Genomic DNA, 15122 nt, shown 5'->3' with positions numbered 1-15122 from the left:
CCCACAGCTCCCCAGGACAGCGAGGGCCAACACAGCACAGCTGACGTTGGGGGAACTGAGTTGGGGGGGTCCTGGGAGCAATGGGAAGCAACAGGAGGTCTGATAGGACCAGGGAGATGATCACAATCCAGGGGGACCTGTAGCCCTGAGTCTACACTAAGCCCACTGGAGCCACGAGTCTCAGCGCTGCAGCCATCTTTGGTGCGCCCTAGCCAAGTGCGGCTCCAGGGTCAATCCAAGATGGCAGCGGGCTAGAATTCTTTCCTTTACCCCCCCGGTCATGTGCTCCCAATCTTCCGCGCCGGTGCCCCGGAAGTAAAGCACAGCACAGCGGAAGTGCATAGCTTTCATTCCCGGAAGCGCAGGGGTTCCTGTTCGAGCAGTCTGCGGGTGCAGAGAGATGGCAGCTGCCCGGCGCGGGAGGCAGCGGCCGAGCTGGGCGGCGGCTCCGGCTCCCTCCCGGCGCGGGGCAGCGGGGTGATGGGAGCGGGCCGCTTGCCCGCCGCCTTTCCGGTTGAGGAAGGTAGGGGACGTCGCTTCTCTGCGGGGCGGGGAAGGGAGCGTCGCTGCCGGTGGGCGGAAATCACCCGGTCGGCTCGTGTGGCTGCCCCAGGTGCGCAGTGGGGAGGGACTGGTGGGAGTGAAGCGGGCGCGGAGGCGAGGAGCCCGGTCTAGGAGGAGAATCAGGTTCGTGGGGGTTCCTAGCTCAGGCCTGTTCCGGAGTGTGTTCCTGGGATCTGGGGAGGGATCAGCCAACCCGGGGAGGAGACGTGACCTGGGGTAGGTATCGGTGTGGGGCAGCACGGCATTTTCTTCGTTTCTTCAGTGTCAGTCGTGCTGGGTCCACGCCATTCGCAAACGGCTACTCTCCCGCGTTTGCTTCTCACGCCTGTCGAACACAGGTTGTGGCTAGGATAATACTGTAAGCACGACTTAGTAAAACTTGCTTTTGACTCAGTTTTATGGCGGCAGAACGATTCAGTAGTCTGAGTCAGGAACTCCCGCGTGCCTCTCTCTGCCACGTGCCTGTTATGTGACCTTGGTAAGCCACCTCATCCTTCAGTGCTTCATCAAGAGGGGAGTGGTGACAGTAAGGTTTCGTTAGAGAGGTTTTCTAGAGAACTAGGCAATGGAAGTACTGCTGAGTTTTATGGCATCTTTCACTGAAAATCCTAGAGCATCTTCCAACCTAATACAAATAGGAGCAGCGTCTAAAACTAGTTCTTTGGTGTAAAACTGTACATAGATAAACTCTCTAAAGATGGTAACTGATGCCATAGGTTTTTCCATCAAGGGATTTGCGATAAAATGAAAATTGTCAATTACAAATCTATAAGCCTTGGTTTAATTGAGGAGTCCTTTGCTGCTTTTACAGATTTATTTGGACGTAAGCTTTCATGGGCAAAACAAATGCTTCTGACAAAGGAGGTTATGCCCACATAAGTCTGTTAATTTTTAAGATGCCACAGGAGTCCTTGCTGTTTTTGTGAATGCAGACTAACATGGCTACCCCCGATACTTATAAGCCTTGGCTTGTTACTTGTAAGAACGTGGTGAAAATATTCGTGAGCTCAAACTTCCCTTTTGGTTACGTAAATATAGTAAAAGGTAAAGAATTCTTAATTATTTGGGAAGCCCTGTGTTCCCATGGCTGAAACTGGGTATCATTTAAGTTGCAGGTGACCATCTCTAACTGCTTGAGCTTTGTGGGAGGTTACCAGATTTTAGCTCTCTGTAGTGCTTTCAAAGCCAAGTGCAGTTTGAAGTCTCATGGTCATTTTTAGAAATGATTGGTCTTTAAGAGCACATGTTTTTTAGTCAGCGGTGACTTAAGTCTAACTGAATCTTATTTGGTGTGGGAGTAGAGGAACTGGAACAAATGTGCAGAATTATTTTTAATACCAGCTCTGGAAACCTGTAGTAGCTGTTAATTGAGAGAATCAGACAATTCCATGCAGGTAGCCAAGAAATCTAATGTTAGGTCTTTCCAAGCAATGGCCTCTATTGTCTTTTCTAAACTAATTCAGAACTAAAGCTGCTGATCTGTTTGTGATTTGCGTTAGGGGAAGAAAGTAAAGTTATGAGTTAACAAAACTAACTCTGAATTTCTCATGTTTTTGTGTTGCAGTTTTATCTGTGAATTTATTCAAATTCCTTTGCTTGTTTTAAAACAAAATCACCAATAACCAACTATATAATGTCTAATTACTAGAAAAACTAGACTTCACTAAACTGTTGTTTAAGGCACTGCATTCCCAATAATTCAGCAGCAGCTTTTATATTGTTTGGGCTACGTGGTGATACGGAAGCATCTGACAGACACATCTAGTATATTAGAATGAGGCATTCTGTTCACTTGTTTAACTTGTAATTTTAAAAAGATGTAAATACATGTTATCAACTTGATAGGAATTTCTGGAAAAAACTTGGTTTTGTTTGAGTATATAAATTATCTAGCCATAATAAGTACAACATGGCCCAGTTTTGCTCTATTTCAAGGCTGACATAAAACTTGCATATCTGTCACCAAAACAACCACTCAGGAGGGCTGTTTGATGTGGGCACTTGGATCAAGACAGCTGTTTATAAAGTAGTTAACTATTAATGTTAAAATCTGTTTTCAATTTTATAATAGTTTATTTTGAGTCTGAAAACGTATGTACTACAAGTGCTTCTATTAGGCATTGAGCTTGTGCAGTCTTTAACTCCCAATAAAGAATCAATTATATTACATATCTTTAAAATGGCTACCAATTAGTCATTAGTCATTCAAATACACCTTACTGTCAATACAATTGCAGCAGCTAGAATTGTGTATCTGGAATTGACTGCAAGATCTAGTGTGCCTGAGCCTGATGCTGCCTGAGCCTTAGTCATCTATTCCTCTGTCCAAATCCCAAGAGAGACAGGATCATCCACTTAATTTTACCAGCAGAATCTTGTAAAGATGTTATGTAATTGAGTACCATTAGCATAGGGTTATGATAAAACATGACACTTTGCTAATCTGTAAAGAATCAAAAACAAAGCCCCAACAGATGCGCTTGTGCCATTGTATCTAGTAGTTATGCAGTCATACCAACTAATTTGTATTACAGAGACTGAATTATATCTGTACTGAATGGTGGTTGTTTTTTGTTAAAGGTGCAGAGCATGGAGAATGATGAACTTCCGCCAGAGGATGGGATGGATTGGTGTGGGGTTGTATCTGTTAGCAAGTGCTGCGGCTTTTTACTATGTCTTTGAAATCAATGAGACTTACAACAAACTAGCACTGGAGCACATTCAACAACACCCTGAGGAGCCACGAGAAGGAACCACATGGACACACTCCTTAAAAGCACGATTGTTGTCTTTGCCTTTTTGGCTCTGGACTATTATATTTTTAATACCATATTTACAGATGTTTTTGTTCCTCTATTCCTGTACAAGAGCTGATCCGAAAACGGTGGGGTATTGCATCATTCCAATTTGCTTGGCTGTTGTGTGCAATCGACACCAAACATTTGTGAAGGCCTCTAATCAGATCAGTAGATTACAGTTGATTGACACTTAATTCAATCTCTGATTTCAATAGCTGTTTCAGGAACAACATCTATGTCTGACCTAATGCTAAGACACAGCTTTTGAATGGAAGGTGGAAAGAGCCTTTCCTTTCAAATGACAAAATACTGAAGAGTAGCTACTTTCTATTACAAATGCATTTTTAAAGTATGGACCCACCCAAGTAGCAGGGCCCTGTGAGAGACCTGATGGGAACAATCCTCATTCTGCCTTATGATGCAAAATTGCCACCCTCCCTTGGAAGTCTCCTGTGGGGAAGTATACTTCTGCAATCATACTCCACTGTGCAAAAAAAGGTTACCTGGCAAGCTTTCCCATTGAATCAATGAAAATGGACATTTCTGTGGTAAATGTGAAAGATTAGACCATGCTGATAAAAGCTGCATTTTAACACATTACTTTGCTTTCTCCTTTTTTTTAATATTGCACACTTAGTTAATTCTGAATTGATCTTTTTAAAGAGATGAAATATGGGGAAAACCTGCTTTAACGGCAACAGTCCTTTCCTCTGTCACAGCCACTGAGCTAGAGGGCACACAGTCCTTTATTTTATTAGGCAGAAGTTGGGGAGTGATAAAGGCTCTGAGGTGTGATACCTTTAACATCTTTTCACTAATGCCAAAAAAGGGTGGTCACTGGCAGTGGACTAGGGATTCCATAAAAATCAATTTTTATTCATACTTTATTTGGCATGGTTAACTGTGTTCACTACTGCTGTACATTATTATTCAAATGGAACTAATACAACTTTTGGTGCATCAACTGTGCATTGGGGAAATATGAAAATAGGAGAATAAAATGTCCAGCTCTTGCTGGAAAACCAGCAAGCTGCAAACAAAAGGCTGCAAGGATATCAAATCTTGCAGCTCCTGCAAAGTGAGCTAAATAATCCTACTCAAACAATAAATACTATTTTTATTTTCCAATAACGTGTAGTAGTGTTATTGGTGGCTGTTCTGTATCTTAGTTTCACTCTATAGTTTTTGTGAATTTTTGGCATAAGTAATTCTGACAGTTGGGTTACAACACTGTTAATTCAGAAGCATAGATGATCATCTAGTTTGACCTCCTGTATAAAACTGGTCCCAACCTCCCAAAAATTATTCTTAAAGCATATCTTTTAAACATCCAGTCTTGAGTTAAAAATAGTAATGGAGAATCCATCATGACCTTTGGTAAATTGTTCCAGTGGTTAATTACTGTTTAAAAATGTACACCTTATTTCAATTTGAATTTGTCTAGCTTCATTTCCCAGCCACTGGATCACATTATACTTTGTGCTAAATCATGAGTCCATTGTTAAATATTTTCACCACATACAGGTACTTCTAGACTGTAATCAGATCCCTTCTTAATCTGCTCTTTAGTAAGATTTGCTCAAATCATTGCTTCTTAGGACAGCATCTGCTATCATCTAAGTATGGCCTACATTCATTGTTTCTAGATATACACATTTAGTCATGTTCAATGACTTAAACATTGCTTGTGCCCAGTTTGCCAAGAAGTCGTCGTCAGCTGTGAATCGGAGACCGGTCCTCTTAATTATTTGCACACTCCAATTTGTTCTGTGCAAAATTTCAGTGATGATTTTTCTTCCAGGTCAATGACATTGTTAAATACAATAGGGAAAGGACCCCATTTGATTCCCTATCAAAACTGAACCATCCTATTTCAGTATGCCATACAGGTAGCTCCTCTGGTTTTAATGGAACTCACTGAGTCTCTATCATTGCTGCACGTTGTTGAGGAATGCCTTGTAGCCAAACTCAACAGCAGGCTGAAAGAGCTCCACTTAGTCTCTGAGAACACCCTTGCTTGGCTTTGCAATACAAATGCTAAATACGGTTTCTAGCCCTTGGGGAGATAACCTTCTGACTGTGAAACCACTGCAGGACTGAGTCTTCCACAAGGCAGAAGCAGGAGGCCCAAGACAGGAAGCTTACACCCCTTTTGGTGTTATGCAAGATCTCCCCTATAATTAACATTCTACTGTACTGCTGTAGCAGAAACACCCCTGGATTTGAGGACTGCATAGCTCTTAGAGACTACAATCATTTCTCCCTTTAGTTCTGCTTTCAGCGTTACCTTGTTTAAGAACAGCAGCTAAAATGTTCCTAATCTTTCATCTACAGCTGGAGAAATTCCATTTGTGGGGTTTTTAAATGCTAACAGTGATGCTAAGAACTGAACATAAATTGACCCTTTAAAAGAAAGCAAATTTAAGTTTGAATTGCAAAATATAATAGCTTAAAGGAGTCTTAAAAATATTATTTTGGAATGGAAGAATGAGCTCTCAAAAGCAGAGCTTCAATAGTGAGCTAAATTCCTTACTTTTTTAATCAGTTTAAACTCAAACATTTTTTTTGTTCATTTTAAAATATACCCTACTTTCTATCATTACATAGAAACCATGCAGCCACCACCAAGACAATAGTTACAGTCTCTGAAATGGTAGCAGATGTGTCTAATCTAATACTTAGTTTACTAAACACTAGCCAGTAGCAATCCCAATAGCTAGCTATGTCTGGTTATATTTCCACAATACTTCCTAGAATGTTTCTTTGCCTTCATTTCTGGGCAACGTAAGCAGTGTCAAGAAGCTGAGGTGATGACCTAATAAATGCGTTAGTCTTTAAGGTGCTACAGGACTGCTTGTTAATATTCAAAAGTGTATGTGGCTCCTGCCACCTCTGCCTTCAACTCTGAAAACTGACTGGTTCAGTAAGCGTTCATGCTTTTATATGACATTCTATAGAGTAAAGGGAGAGTTTGATCCACTGTGCCAGTAAAGTCTGGCTACAATGCTGTAATTTCAAAACAATGTATATTTAAGTTGACAGATACAAAGAGGAAACGCTGGCCTCTGTGGATAAGATCCTTTGCAGAAAAATGACTTCTGAAGGAGGAAGTTTCAAAAAGAAAGTAACAAGAGTAGTCTGATTCAGGGTCACAGATTAATCAGCTCTATGTAATTGGCTGAGCCTTTTTTAATGGAGCAGGGTACATTAATTTCAGAAGTTTATATTCATGGAAGAAAGCAGAATCACTTTCTGTTTATCTAGTGGATCCAAAGAGCATCTGCTTTGGAAATAGCTATGCGCAGAAATTCATGAACTGGAACATAATTTAAGTTTTCTGACTATTTGGCCCTAAGAGGGCTAGTTCCTAGACTGATCACCAACATTCTTACATTCTCCTATCTAGACCTGCTCTGAACAGGGTTAGACAACAGGATGATAGAAAAGCAGGGAAATAGTCACTAAGACTTCTAGCGCTAAGGGGGCTGTGTCAGAGATTTCCTTAAATTTCAGAGAGGGTAAGAAATCAAATATCAAATTGTCTAAACTGCTATTTAAATCATCTTAAAGTTTATCCTAAAGGCAACTAGATACTTCCTAATGAGACACAAGGATGTGCACACATTAATGTAGAATCTAGTAGCTTTTAGCATATATTCTTTCCTCTAGAAATTGCATAACTTTAGACTTTTAAATAATCTTAGCTTGTATTAGGGAATGTCATCAGTTGGCTTTAAATTCTGAAAATTTTATGAGGTGGAAAAGAAATGAATTATTTTAAGTTTCCACATCCGTAATTATGGAGCAAAAGCTTCTTTTGGGTCCCACTGTTCATCAGAGGACAGCTCCTATGAATATAATTTAAAATAATGGGAATAAGCATGCAGGTCTTAACTTACACTGGAAAATGGGAACTGCTGTAGTAGAGCAGATAAGAGATTCATTAAGTCCTATAGCTGATCTTTGGCAATAAGTACAGTAGAACCTCAGAGTTATGAACACCAGTATTGCAAATTGACTAGTCAACCACACACCTTACTTGGAACTGGATGTACACAATCAGGTAGCAGCAGTGATGGGGATGGAAAAAAAGCAAATACAGTATAGTAAAATGTAAATCTCAGGCTGAATCTCCCTGGTCTGGCACCTTTGGGACTTGACTGGTTCTAAATGAGGGAGTTTGCTGGAATGAGGGAAGTCAGCACCGGCTCCCATGCCCTCCTGGCCTGACTCCTACACTCCAGGATGGCCTCCACTCCCTGCTGGACTGTGGATGTTGTTGAACCAGTGGGTCATATTAGGAATGTTCAACCTCTATTAAAACATAAAGCGAATGCATTTTTCTTCTGCTTAGTCTAGTTTCAAAGTTGTTTTGAGTCATAGTTCAGATATAAACTTTTGAAAGAACAATCATAAAAGTTTTGTTCAGAATTGCAAATCCCTGTGTGATGTTCTCATAACTTATGTTCTAATGTAACACCTGAAGTTTTAAAGAAAAATGTTTGAGATGCCTGTCACTGCAAGGTTTTTCCATAGCTATTTCTGACATATATATTGTAGCTATTTTTGGGTCTCTTGTCCAATGTTACATCCTTTTTGATCATCTCCAATTTGACAATTTTACAATAGTGGAGTTTGCCATTGTCTTAGCCTTAATGTATACTAACTACAACTCTAGAGTCTGACCTCACCATACATGCATGGTATAAACTAATGCATGGGAAAAAATGGTTTTAACTCTCACCACATTTCATTTTAAAAAGTTTGCATCAGCTATGGTCCTAGAATGCAAGCTCAGATCTTGCAAGTGACTGAGTTATTGTGTAAACTAGCAACTTGAGCATCTTATTGCTACTATTTTTTAAGAATGCATTTCTGGAAATTATTTTGTGTCTTTGGGGACTAAATGCATTGTGAATGAATAACTTTTTTAAACAATAAAACCTTTAAAATTTTTCTGGTTTGGGTTTTTGTTAGCTAGGGGAAGAAATAGATGTAATTCTCACCAAAATTTGAAGTTCTCAACAGATCAAATTAGTGCATGAGTTCTTTTTCCCCCGAATGTTCTTGTACTTGCCTTTCAAGAAGTGGGTTAGTACTTAGAGAATAGATGCATTTAACACTAACCCAAATAAGTCTGTGTTCTCCATTCTATGGTGCAATGTTACCTATTTTGCTGATGCTCACTTTTTAATTTTGGTCTCAATACGGCACTTACCCATTAGTCCTCAATTGTGGGCTACTCAGCACTCCCTCTTGAGTGAATTCAGGACATTGCAGTGGAATATTTTTCATTGTGGATCAACACTTCCCTTCTCCATTATTCACTCTGGGTAAGAAGTGAGGCCTATTAGGGCAGTAGGCTCAGGCACCAGCAATCCTGAGGGAGTAAAGATCGTGGAGAGCAGTCATATTGGACAGATGCTGGGGCAGGGGATTAGGAGAAAGAGTGGTTAAGACAGCTACATAGGAATTGAGAAGTGACACAGCTGGGTTAAGAGGAACTGAAGAAGCCTGCAAAAGTGAGAGAAAAAGACTAAGAGCTGCCCAGTGGTTCTATAAAGGAGATCCAGAGCATAGGTGATGGCAGGAGAAGTACTCAGCATAAAAGCAGGGCACAGACGCAGAACAAGCCCACAAAGCTATCAGAAGCAGTGAATTGGGAGCAGTTTTATTTGTCCTTAGGTGCTGGTCTTCTGCACCCTTGGCTGGGCTGAACTCAATCAGTGGCTGGCACCTAGAGATAGAGCATTTAGTTTCAAAGAATAACAAATATTTTGAAGCATTTTTAAAAAAAAATTAACATGCCCAGAACTCAGGTGTTCCAACAGGATGTCCTGTATACAGAGTTCACCTCTACTGCAAGCGCCTTACTTCAGCACACAGAATACACACAATGCACTCACACCAACACAGGAAAAAGCAGGTGTTTAGACAGTAAAGCACTTAGGCAAGTAAAGGCACTATCAAGTGATGTACCTTAGGCAGCTTTCTACACAAGCTGTGGCTTGCCTGGATCCGGTGCTCAGGTTTCCTTGCATCCAGCATCTGGCCTGCTGCACGGTGGTGTGGAGCCCTCAGTCTTGTGGAACAGAACCAGGCAAGCCGGGGCTGGCTCCAGCCCAGGGCCTCTGCCTAGCAGGGGGAAGAAGGGGCTCTATACACTGCTGCTCCCTATCCCCCTGGTTGGGGAACAGCAGCACAGTGAAGTGCTGCATGAAAGCTATCTCCCCACCACTCTGGCCAGAATTGCGGCCAATAGAAGCAGCAAGAGGGTAGTGCCTGGGAATGGTGGGCAACATGAAGCCCCATGTGCCCTTTGGAAGCTGTGCAGGTAAGCGCTCCCCATAACCCAGACCCCTATCTCCATCCTGCTCCACCTCCTGCCAAGACCCACATTTTGCTCCTGTACCCATGCCAGTCTGCTCTCGTACCCTGCCTCCCACTGAAATCTCATACACCAAGCTTCCTGGCAGCCTCCTCCCACACTGAACCTCTAATTTTGGCCTTGCCCCAGAGTCTAAGGGGGCTCCCACTAAATCTACTAGCCCTGGCAGCCCAAGGTTTGGGGCTGATGTGTCCTATCATTGGATTAGAACACCTAAAGCAACACGCAAGCAATTCAAATCTACACAGACTTTAACCAGTGGAAACGTTCTCTTGAATTCATTACTATCCTAAAGCTATTTAGAATGAATTTCAATATATAGTTTGTCTTGCCTAGTGCTAAACATCAGCATGAGAAGAGTTCATTGCTGCACTGATCTCATCCCAGTCACCACTGTGCAACCCTATCAAAGAAAACTGAGTTGTAAGGGACCTCAGGAGGTCATCTAGGCCAAAGCCCTGCTCAATGCAAGATCAACTTCAAGTAAATAATTCCAGCTAGGGCTTTATCAAGCCTGGCCTTAAAACCCTCTGAAGATGGAGATTCCACCCACTACCTAAGCAACCCATTACAGTACTCCATGAAATATTTTGGAGGGGGGAAGGGAGTATCTAACCTAGGCTTCCCCCAGTGCACTAAGACCATTGCTGCTGCTTATGTCATCCGTCACCACTGAGAAAAACTTAGCTTCATTCTCCTTGGAACCCCCCTTCAGGCAGTTGAAGGCTGCTATCAAATCCCCTGTTTTGTTCTGAAAAAATAAATAAGCCCAGTTCCCTCACTTTCACTTCATCAGTCATGTGCCACAGCCCCTCTAATAATTTTTAGTGTCCTCTCCTGGATTCCACTTTGTCCATATAATTTCTCTAGGAAGCAGGACAGGGACACTGGACAGAATACTCCAGATGTGGACTCACCATAGCTGAATGGAGGGAGACTAATCACTTACCTGTATCTGCTGGCAATGCCCCCACCAGTGCAGCCCAATATGCTGTTAGCCTTCTTGGCAACAAGGGCACACTGTTGACTCACATACAGCTTCTCATCTACTGTAATTCCCAAGTCCTTCTCTGCAGAACTGCCACTTAGTTGGTCCCCATACTGACTGTAGCAATGAATGAGATTCTTGCATCCTAAGTACAGGATGCCAGTCTTGTCCTCCTTGAAAGTCACCAGATTTCTTTTGGCCCAATCCTCCAATCTGTCTAGATCACTCTGCACCCTATTTCTACCCTCCAGTGCTTCTACTTCTCCTCAGCTATGACACAGTAGGATATTTGGATTTAGATGTAAAGATATCCAAATATATTTTCCGTAGAACTTGAACACATTTAGGTAATCTAGTCTCAGAGGGGGTAGCTGTGTTAGTATGTAGCTGCACAAAAAACAAGCAGTCATGTAGCACCTTAAAGACTAACAGATTTACTTATTATTAGGTAATGAGCTTCCATGGATAAGACCCATTTCTTACTTCCTACTGTCACTCAAGCAGCATTTATCACACTCCCATCCCCTTTACAATCAGAAACAGACTACTGTATATGCAAAAAGATCATTTTAATTGTGTACTAGTAAAATTTCAGGCTTATAGAGGTAAATTGTTCTTTTGTGATGCAATGCAAACTTCTTTCATTACTTGCTCAGTGCAATTTAAATTGAGCAACAGGCTATGTATGTACGAAAATAAGAACTGCAGATGCAATCAGTGTAAACTTAGCTCCTGTAAAATTAGTGTAGGAAGCTTACTATTTCACTTGTGTATAATAGCGATACAATCACCCAGGTTAGTACCCCACTGTGCTAGGCCCAGCACAAACACATACAAGAGACAGTCCCTGTTCCAAAAAGACTGAGAATACTCTGCATAGGCAGATTACAAAGTGACCTTTTTACATGAAAAAGGGGTTGCATGGGCAGAGCTGTACTTGCAAAGAGTTGCACACTAAATGAAGATTTAGCAGGTTGGCAGGGAAAATCAAAAACAAAACACCAAGCTGGTGGAAGGAAGGAAGAAGATCCAGATGCGGTAACAGTGACAGGTTGCTTTAGAACAGACTGACTGCAGGCATTCTTCACATTCTTAATAAGCCCATCAACAGCACTGGTCGCAGTTAGCACTAGCCATTCCTGCACCACAGTGTGTATAGATATTAACAGATTAAAGCTTTTCCATCATAACCCTCACCAAAAAATCAAAAATTAACAAAGAAAACCCTAATTATGCACAAACTCTATAACCCAAAAAGGGGAATGAGACAGAGATGTGAAATTCACGAGGGACTTTGGTAGTCCTAATTTGGTTTTCCTGGAAAGGACTTACAACCCTGTAACGATGGGTGGCAAAGCAAACCCATCAGACAGATAAGATTTGTCACTAATTAATGTGCTCCTTTCTAGCCACAGTGAAATAATGAATCATTTAGAATGATGATCTTATGAATGAAGTTTCTTTCTTTCCTTTATTCATATCTGATATAACGGCTAAAACACAAAGCTAGTTCAATCAGAGACACATTATCAACTGAGTGAACCACAAATCTGAAAATGTTTACAGTACTTAATGCCCATATCTAAAAAAGCCACACTTTTATACAACACTACTTAGCACTTCCAAAGGTATTTTTAACCCAAACAAGCTTTACAACTATATTGTAAGGATTTTTTTAAGACAGAGAAAAATGTGTTGGTATTACAAAACCGACACCATGCTCTTGACAATTTCTTGCATGCATTGGTATGGACACTGTATTTTGGTGTCCATTTAACATTATGGCACGTTTTATAATTAATTATTTTATTTATGGTAGCACCGAAAGCCCCAGGGCTCAATTCCAAATATGTATGCATATATTTTGCAAAGTTAAGCGTTGAACAAAATATACTGAAGACCCAACACCATAAACATATCTTTTAGATTTCTTGTAAAGCTAATCAATTCTTTTAAAAAAACAGCTACTTCTTAGCCAATATATTTAAGCAAGTCTGGACTACTCCAGTTACTTTATACAGTCGTCTATCAATAGCACCCTTTTAAAAATTTTAGTTCATTTCTTGCAGTTTAATATTTCAGCAGCAGCAACTTGCATTTTTTTCCATCGTATACTGTAACTTACTCCATTTTAAGAGTAGGAAGAAAATACAGGAAGCCCAGAGGCAGTATAAAATAACAGATCTAAATTGTTCATAGCTTTAAAAAAATTCAAAACAAGAAACCTTAGTGGCCACATTAGTGAAGAGTCATCTGTAAACAAAGGTTCTCCTTGACAGCGGCAATGCATATTTTTTTCCTTCCAGACATTTTAAGAATTTCTCCATGTAAGAAAAAGTATTACATCACAGCTCATTCTCTTTCTGTCACATATTTTATTAGCAATATTAAATAGCAGAAAAACTAAAAGGCCTTTGCCTTCTAAAATACAACCAAGATGAACATAAATGTAGCTGTCTAGTTTCTTAACATAGTTTTTTTTCCCCTAGAGGCACAAATGTGCAAATATACACATTAACATTTGCTATAGCAAATAAGTCTTTTTTAAAAATTGAAAACAGTTTTTAAGGCAACGATCATGATTGCTGAGTTTTTGTCCGTTTTAAAGGCGGTTCATCCACACGTGTTTTAGCATCAACACTGTTTTCTTCTTCATCTTCCTCCTCCTCTTCCTCTTCCTCCCCAACATCACCTTTTTAAAAATGACAACACAGATTAATACCAGAAGTACATAAATGCTTAGGAAGCTATTTCCTCAGAGGAAACAAAACCAGATGGGTGAGAAGACAGAGAGAAAACTTTTTTGCAGGTTCCTAGTTAGAACTCAAGTTATGGCTGAAATATGAATGACTTATGATTTCCTAAGAAAAAAAAGTTGTTTATGAATCTTTTTTTTTTTAATCTGCTAGCCCATATCATTCTGATGTGAGATTCTGCACAGACACCATGAGTGGGGTACAGACAGAAGAAAATACTGCTTTTGTTACTGGAAAAGAGTACTGCAAATCTCAATATTATGTTTCTAGTCCCTAAGGCAGAAGGACTGTCATAGCTCCAACTCTCTACAAGTGTCTCTTGTATAAAAGGTTCAGTAGGTTAACTGGGAGAGTTTCTATGAGTGGAACTGAATGATTTACATAAGCAATTCTCTGCCCTTCCAGAGCAGCAGCATCTGAGGCTACATCTACACTATGATGTAAATTTGATTTTACTAAATCTATTTTATAAACCCTGGGTTTTATCAATTCAAATTTGACTATCCTCACCTCCCCAAAAAGTGTACTTACTGCTGCCACACTAAATCCCTAAATATCAACTGTTGCAGCAGTCCATTGTGAGAACTGATCGCACAGTTCCCTCAGCCCCATAGCATTCTGGGTACTTTTGCTGGTGGAGTATGGGAAAAAAATGCCCGGTAAGTGGTCGTAGGTATGTGATGTTATCCTGCCACATTGCATTGCCCTTATTCCCCTCCCATGGAAAGCAAATTGCCATTTTTTCAGAGTGAGAGGAGGAAAAGTAGGAAATCCCTGGTGAAGGAAAACCAAAGAGGTTGGCTTCAGCAGCTGTAATGTGCCAGGCATGGGACTGTCATACTGCCCTGGGATCACCCAGGTGTCTGTGTCATCTCAACTGATCCTCCAGCTACTTTCCCTACCCCTTGAAAGCATCCCTACCTGGGCAGAATGATATGGTTTCTACCTGGTAAGCCGACTAGTGCTCAGGCATGGGATTGACATATCCAGCTCCCTCATATTCTAGAAAGGGGAGTAGAGGCAGCCCCAATTGACTGTAAGGGTCAGTCCCCAGTATTCAATTAGGAGTGTCAAGGTGTTGGAGGTTCTCTCACACAAGGCAGGGTCGCGCCCAGTGAGCAAGTGACGGAAAGCAGGTGCAAGCCGCTGACGTCTGGGCTGGGAGGCCAGGTCGGAGAGACGCAGAACAGCTACAACCCCCGCCCTCCCCGCCGGCTGCGAACCCCGGCTCTTCCCCCGCGCACCTCGCGCACACACGAGGAGCAAGGGGGCCGATTGATCCGGCTTGTGCTTTGGGTCCCCGCAAACCCCTCCCCTCCGCGCGGGCACAGCCCCGCGTGCATCACTCACCCCGCGGCCCCGCGCCGGCTCCCGCCCCGACGGGCCCCCTGCTCTCCTGTTCCACCAGGGGCGCGAGCAGCGCCGTGACCTGCTCCTGCAGCTGGGACAGCCCGCGCAGCAGCCCCCGGAGCTCTCCGCCGGCACCGGCCTCAGGCTGGCAGCGCACGCGAAGCGGATGCTTCTGCCCGTCGCGCCCGGTCAGCTCCGCCCGCAGCTCCATTCCCGCAGCCCAGCCTGAGGGGCAAACAGCGGCCGCGGAGGCGACCAACCAGAATGCGTCGCACCCG

General features: G+C 42.0%; 2 protein-coding genes across 2 annotated transcripts; one reads left to right on the top strand and one right to left on the bottom strand.

Annotated features, from left to right (window-relative positions):
* The first annotated feature begins 337 nt into the window (after window positions 1-337).
* Window positions 338-8311, top strand: LYSET (lysosomal enzyme trafficking factor). Its single transcript, XM_074996596.1, has 2 exons — window positions 338-523; window positions 3145-8311. The coding sequence occupies exon 2, from the start codon at window positions 3161-3163 to the stop codon at window positions 3554-3556; it is 396 nt and encodes a 131-aa protein (XP_074852697.1). The 5' UTR covers window positions 338-523; window positions 3145-3160; the 3' UTR covers window positions 3557-8311.
* A 4782-nt stretch (window positions 8312-13093) lies between these two features.
* Window positions 13094-15117, bottom strand: GON7 (GON7 subunit of KEOPS complex). Its single transcript, XM_074996594.1, has 2 exons — window positions 14845-15117; window positions 13094-13430 (listed from the first exon to the last, which is right to left on the bottom strand). Exons 1-2 carry the CDS (start codon window positions 15053-15055, stop codon window positions 13315-13317), a joined length of 327 nt encoding a protein of 108 aa, XP_074852695.1. The 5' UTR covers window positions 15056-15117; the 3' UTR covers window positions 13094-13314.
* Between the last annotated feature and the right edge of the window lie 5 nt (window positions 15118-15122).

The sequence above is a fragment of the Carettochelys insculpta genome, chromosome 6, assembly GCF_033958435.1.
Source record: "Carettochelys insculpta isolate YL-2023 chromosome 6, ASM3395843v1, whole genome shotgun sequence".
NCBI lineage: Eukaryota > Metazoa > Chordata > Testudines > Carettochelyidae > Carettochelys > Carettochelys insculpta.
Note: the sequence above shows the minus strand (reverse complement) of the source record. Positions and strands in the feature narration are given on the sequence as shown.

Coding starts and splice junctions, on each gene's coding strand:
- LYSET (XM_074996596.1), top strand. CDS start 3,161: ATGATGAACTTCCGCCAGAGGATGGGATGGATTGGTGTGGGGTTGTAT.
- GON7 (XM_074996594.1), bottom strand. CDS start 15,055: ATGGAGCTGCGGGCGGAGCTGACCGGGCGCGACGGGCAGAAGCATCCG. Junction 13,431..14,844: donor AGCCGGCGCGGGGCCGCGGG/GTGAGTGATGCA, acceptor ATTTTTAAAAAG/GTGATGTTGGGGAGGAAGAG.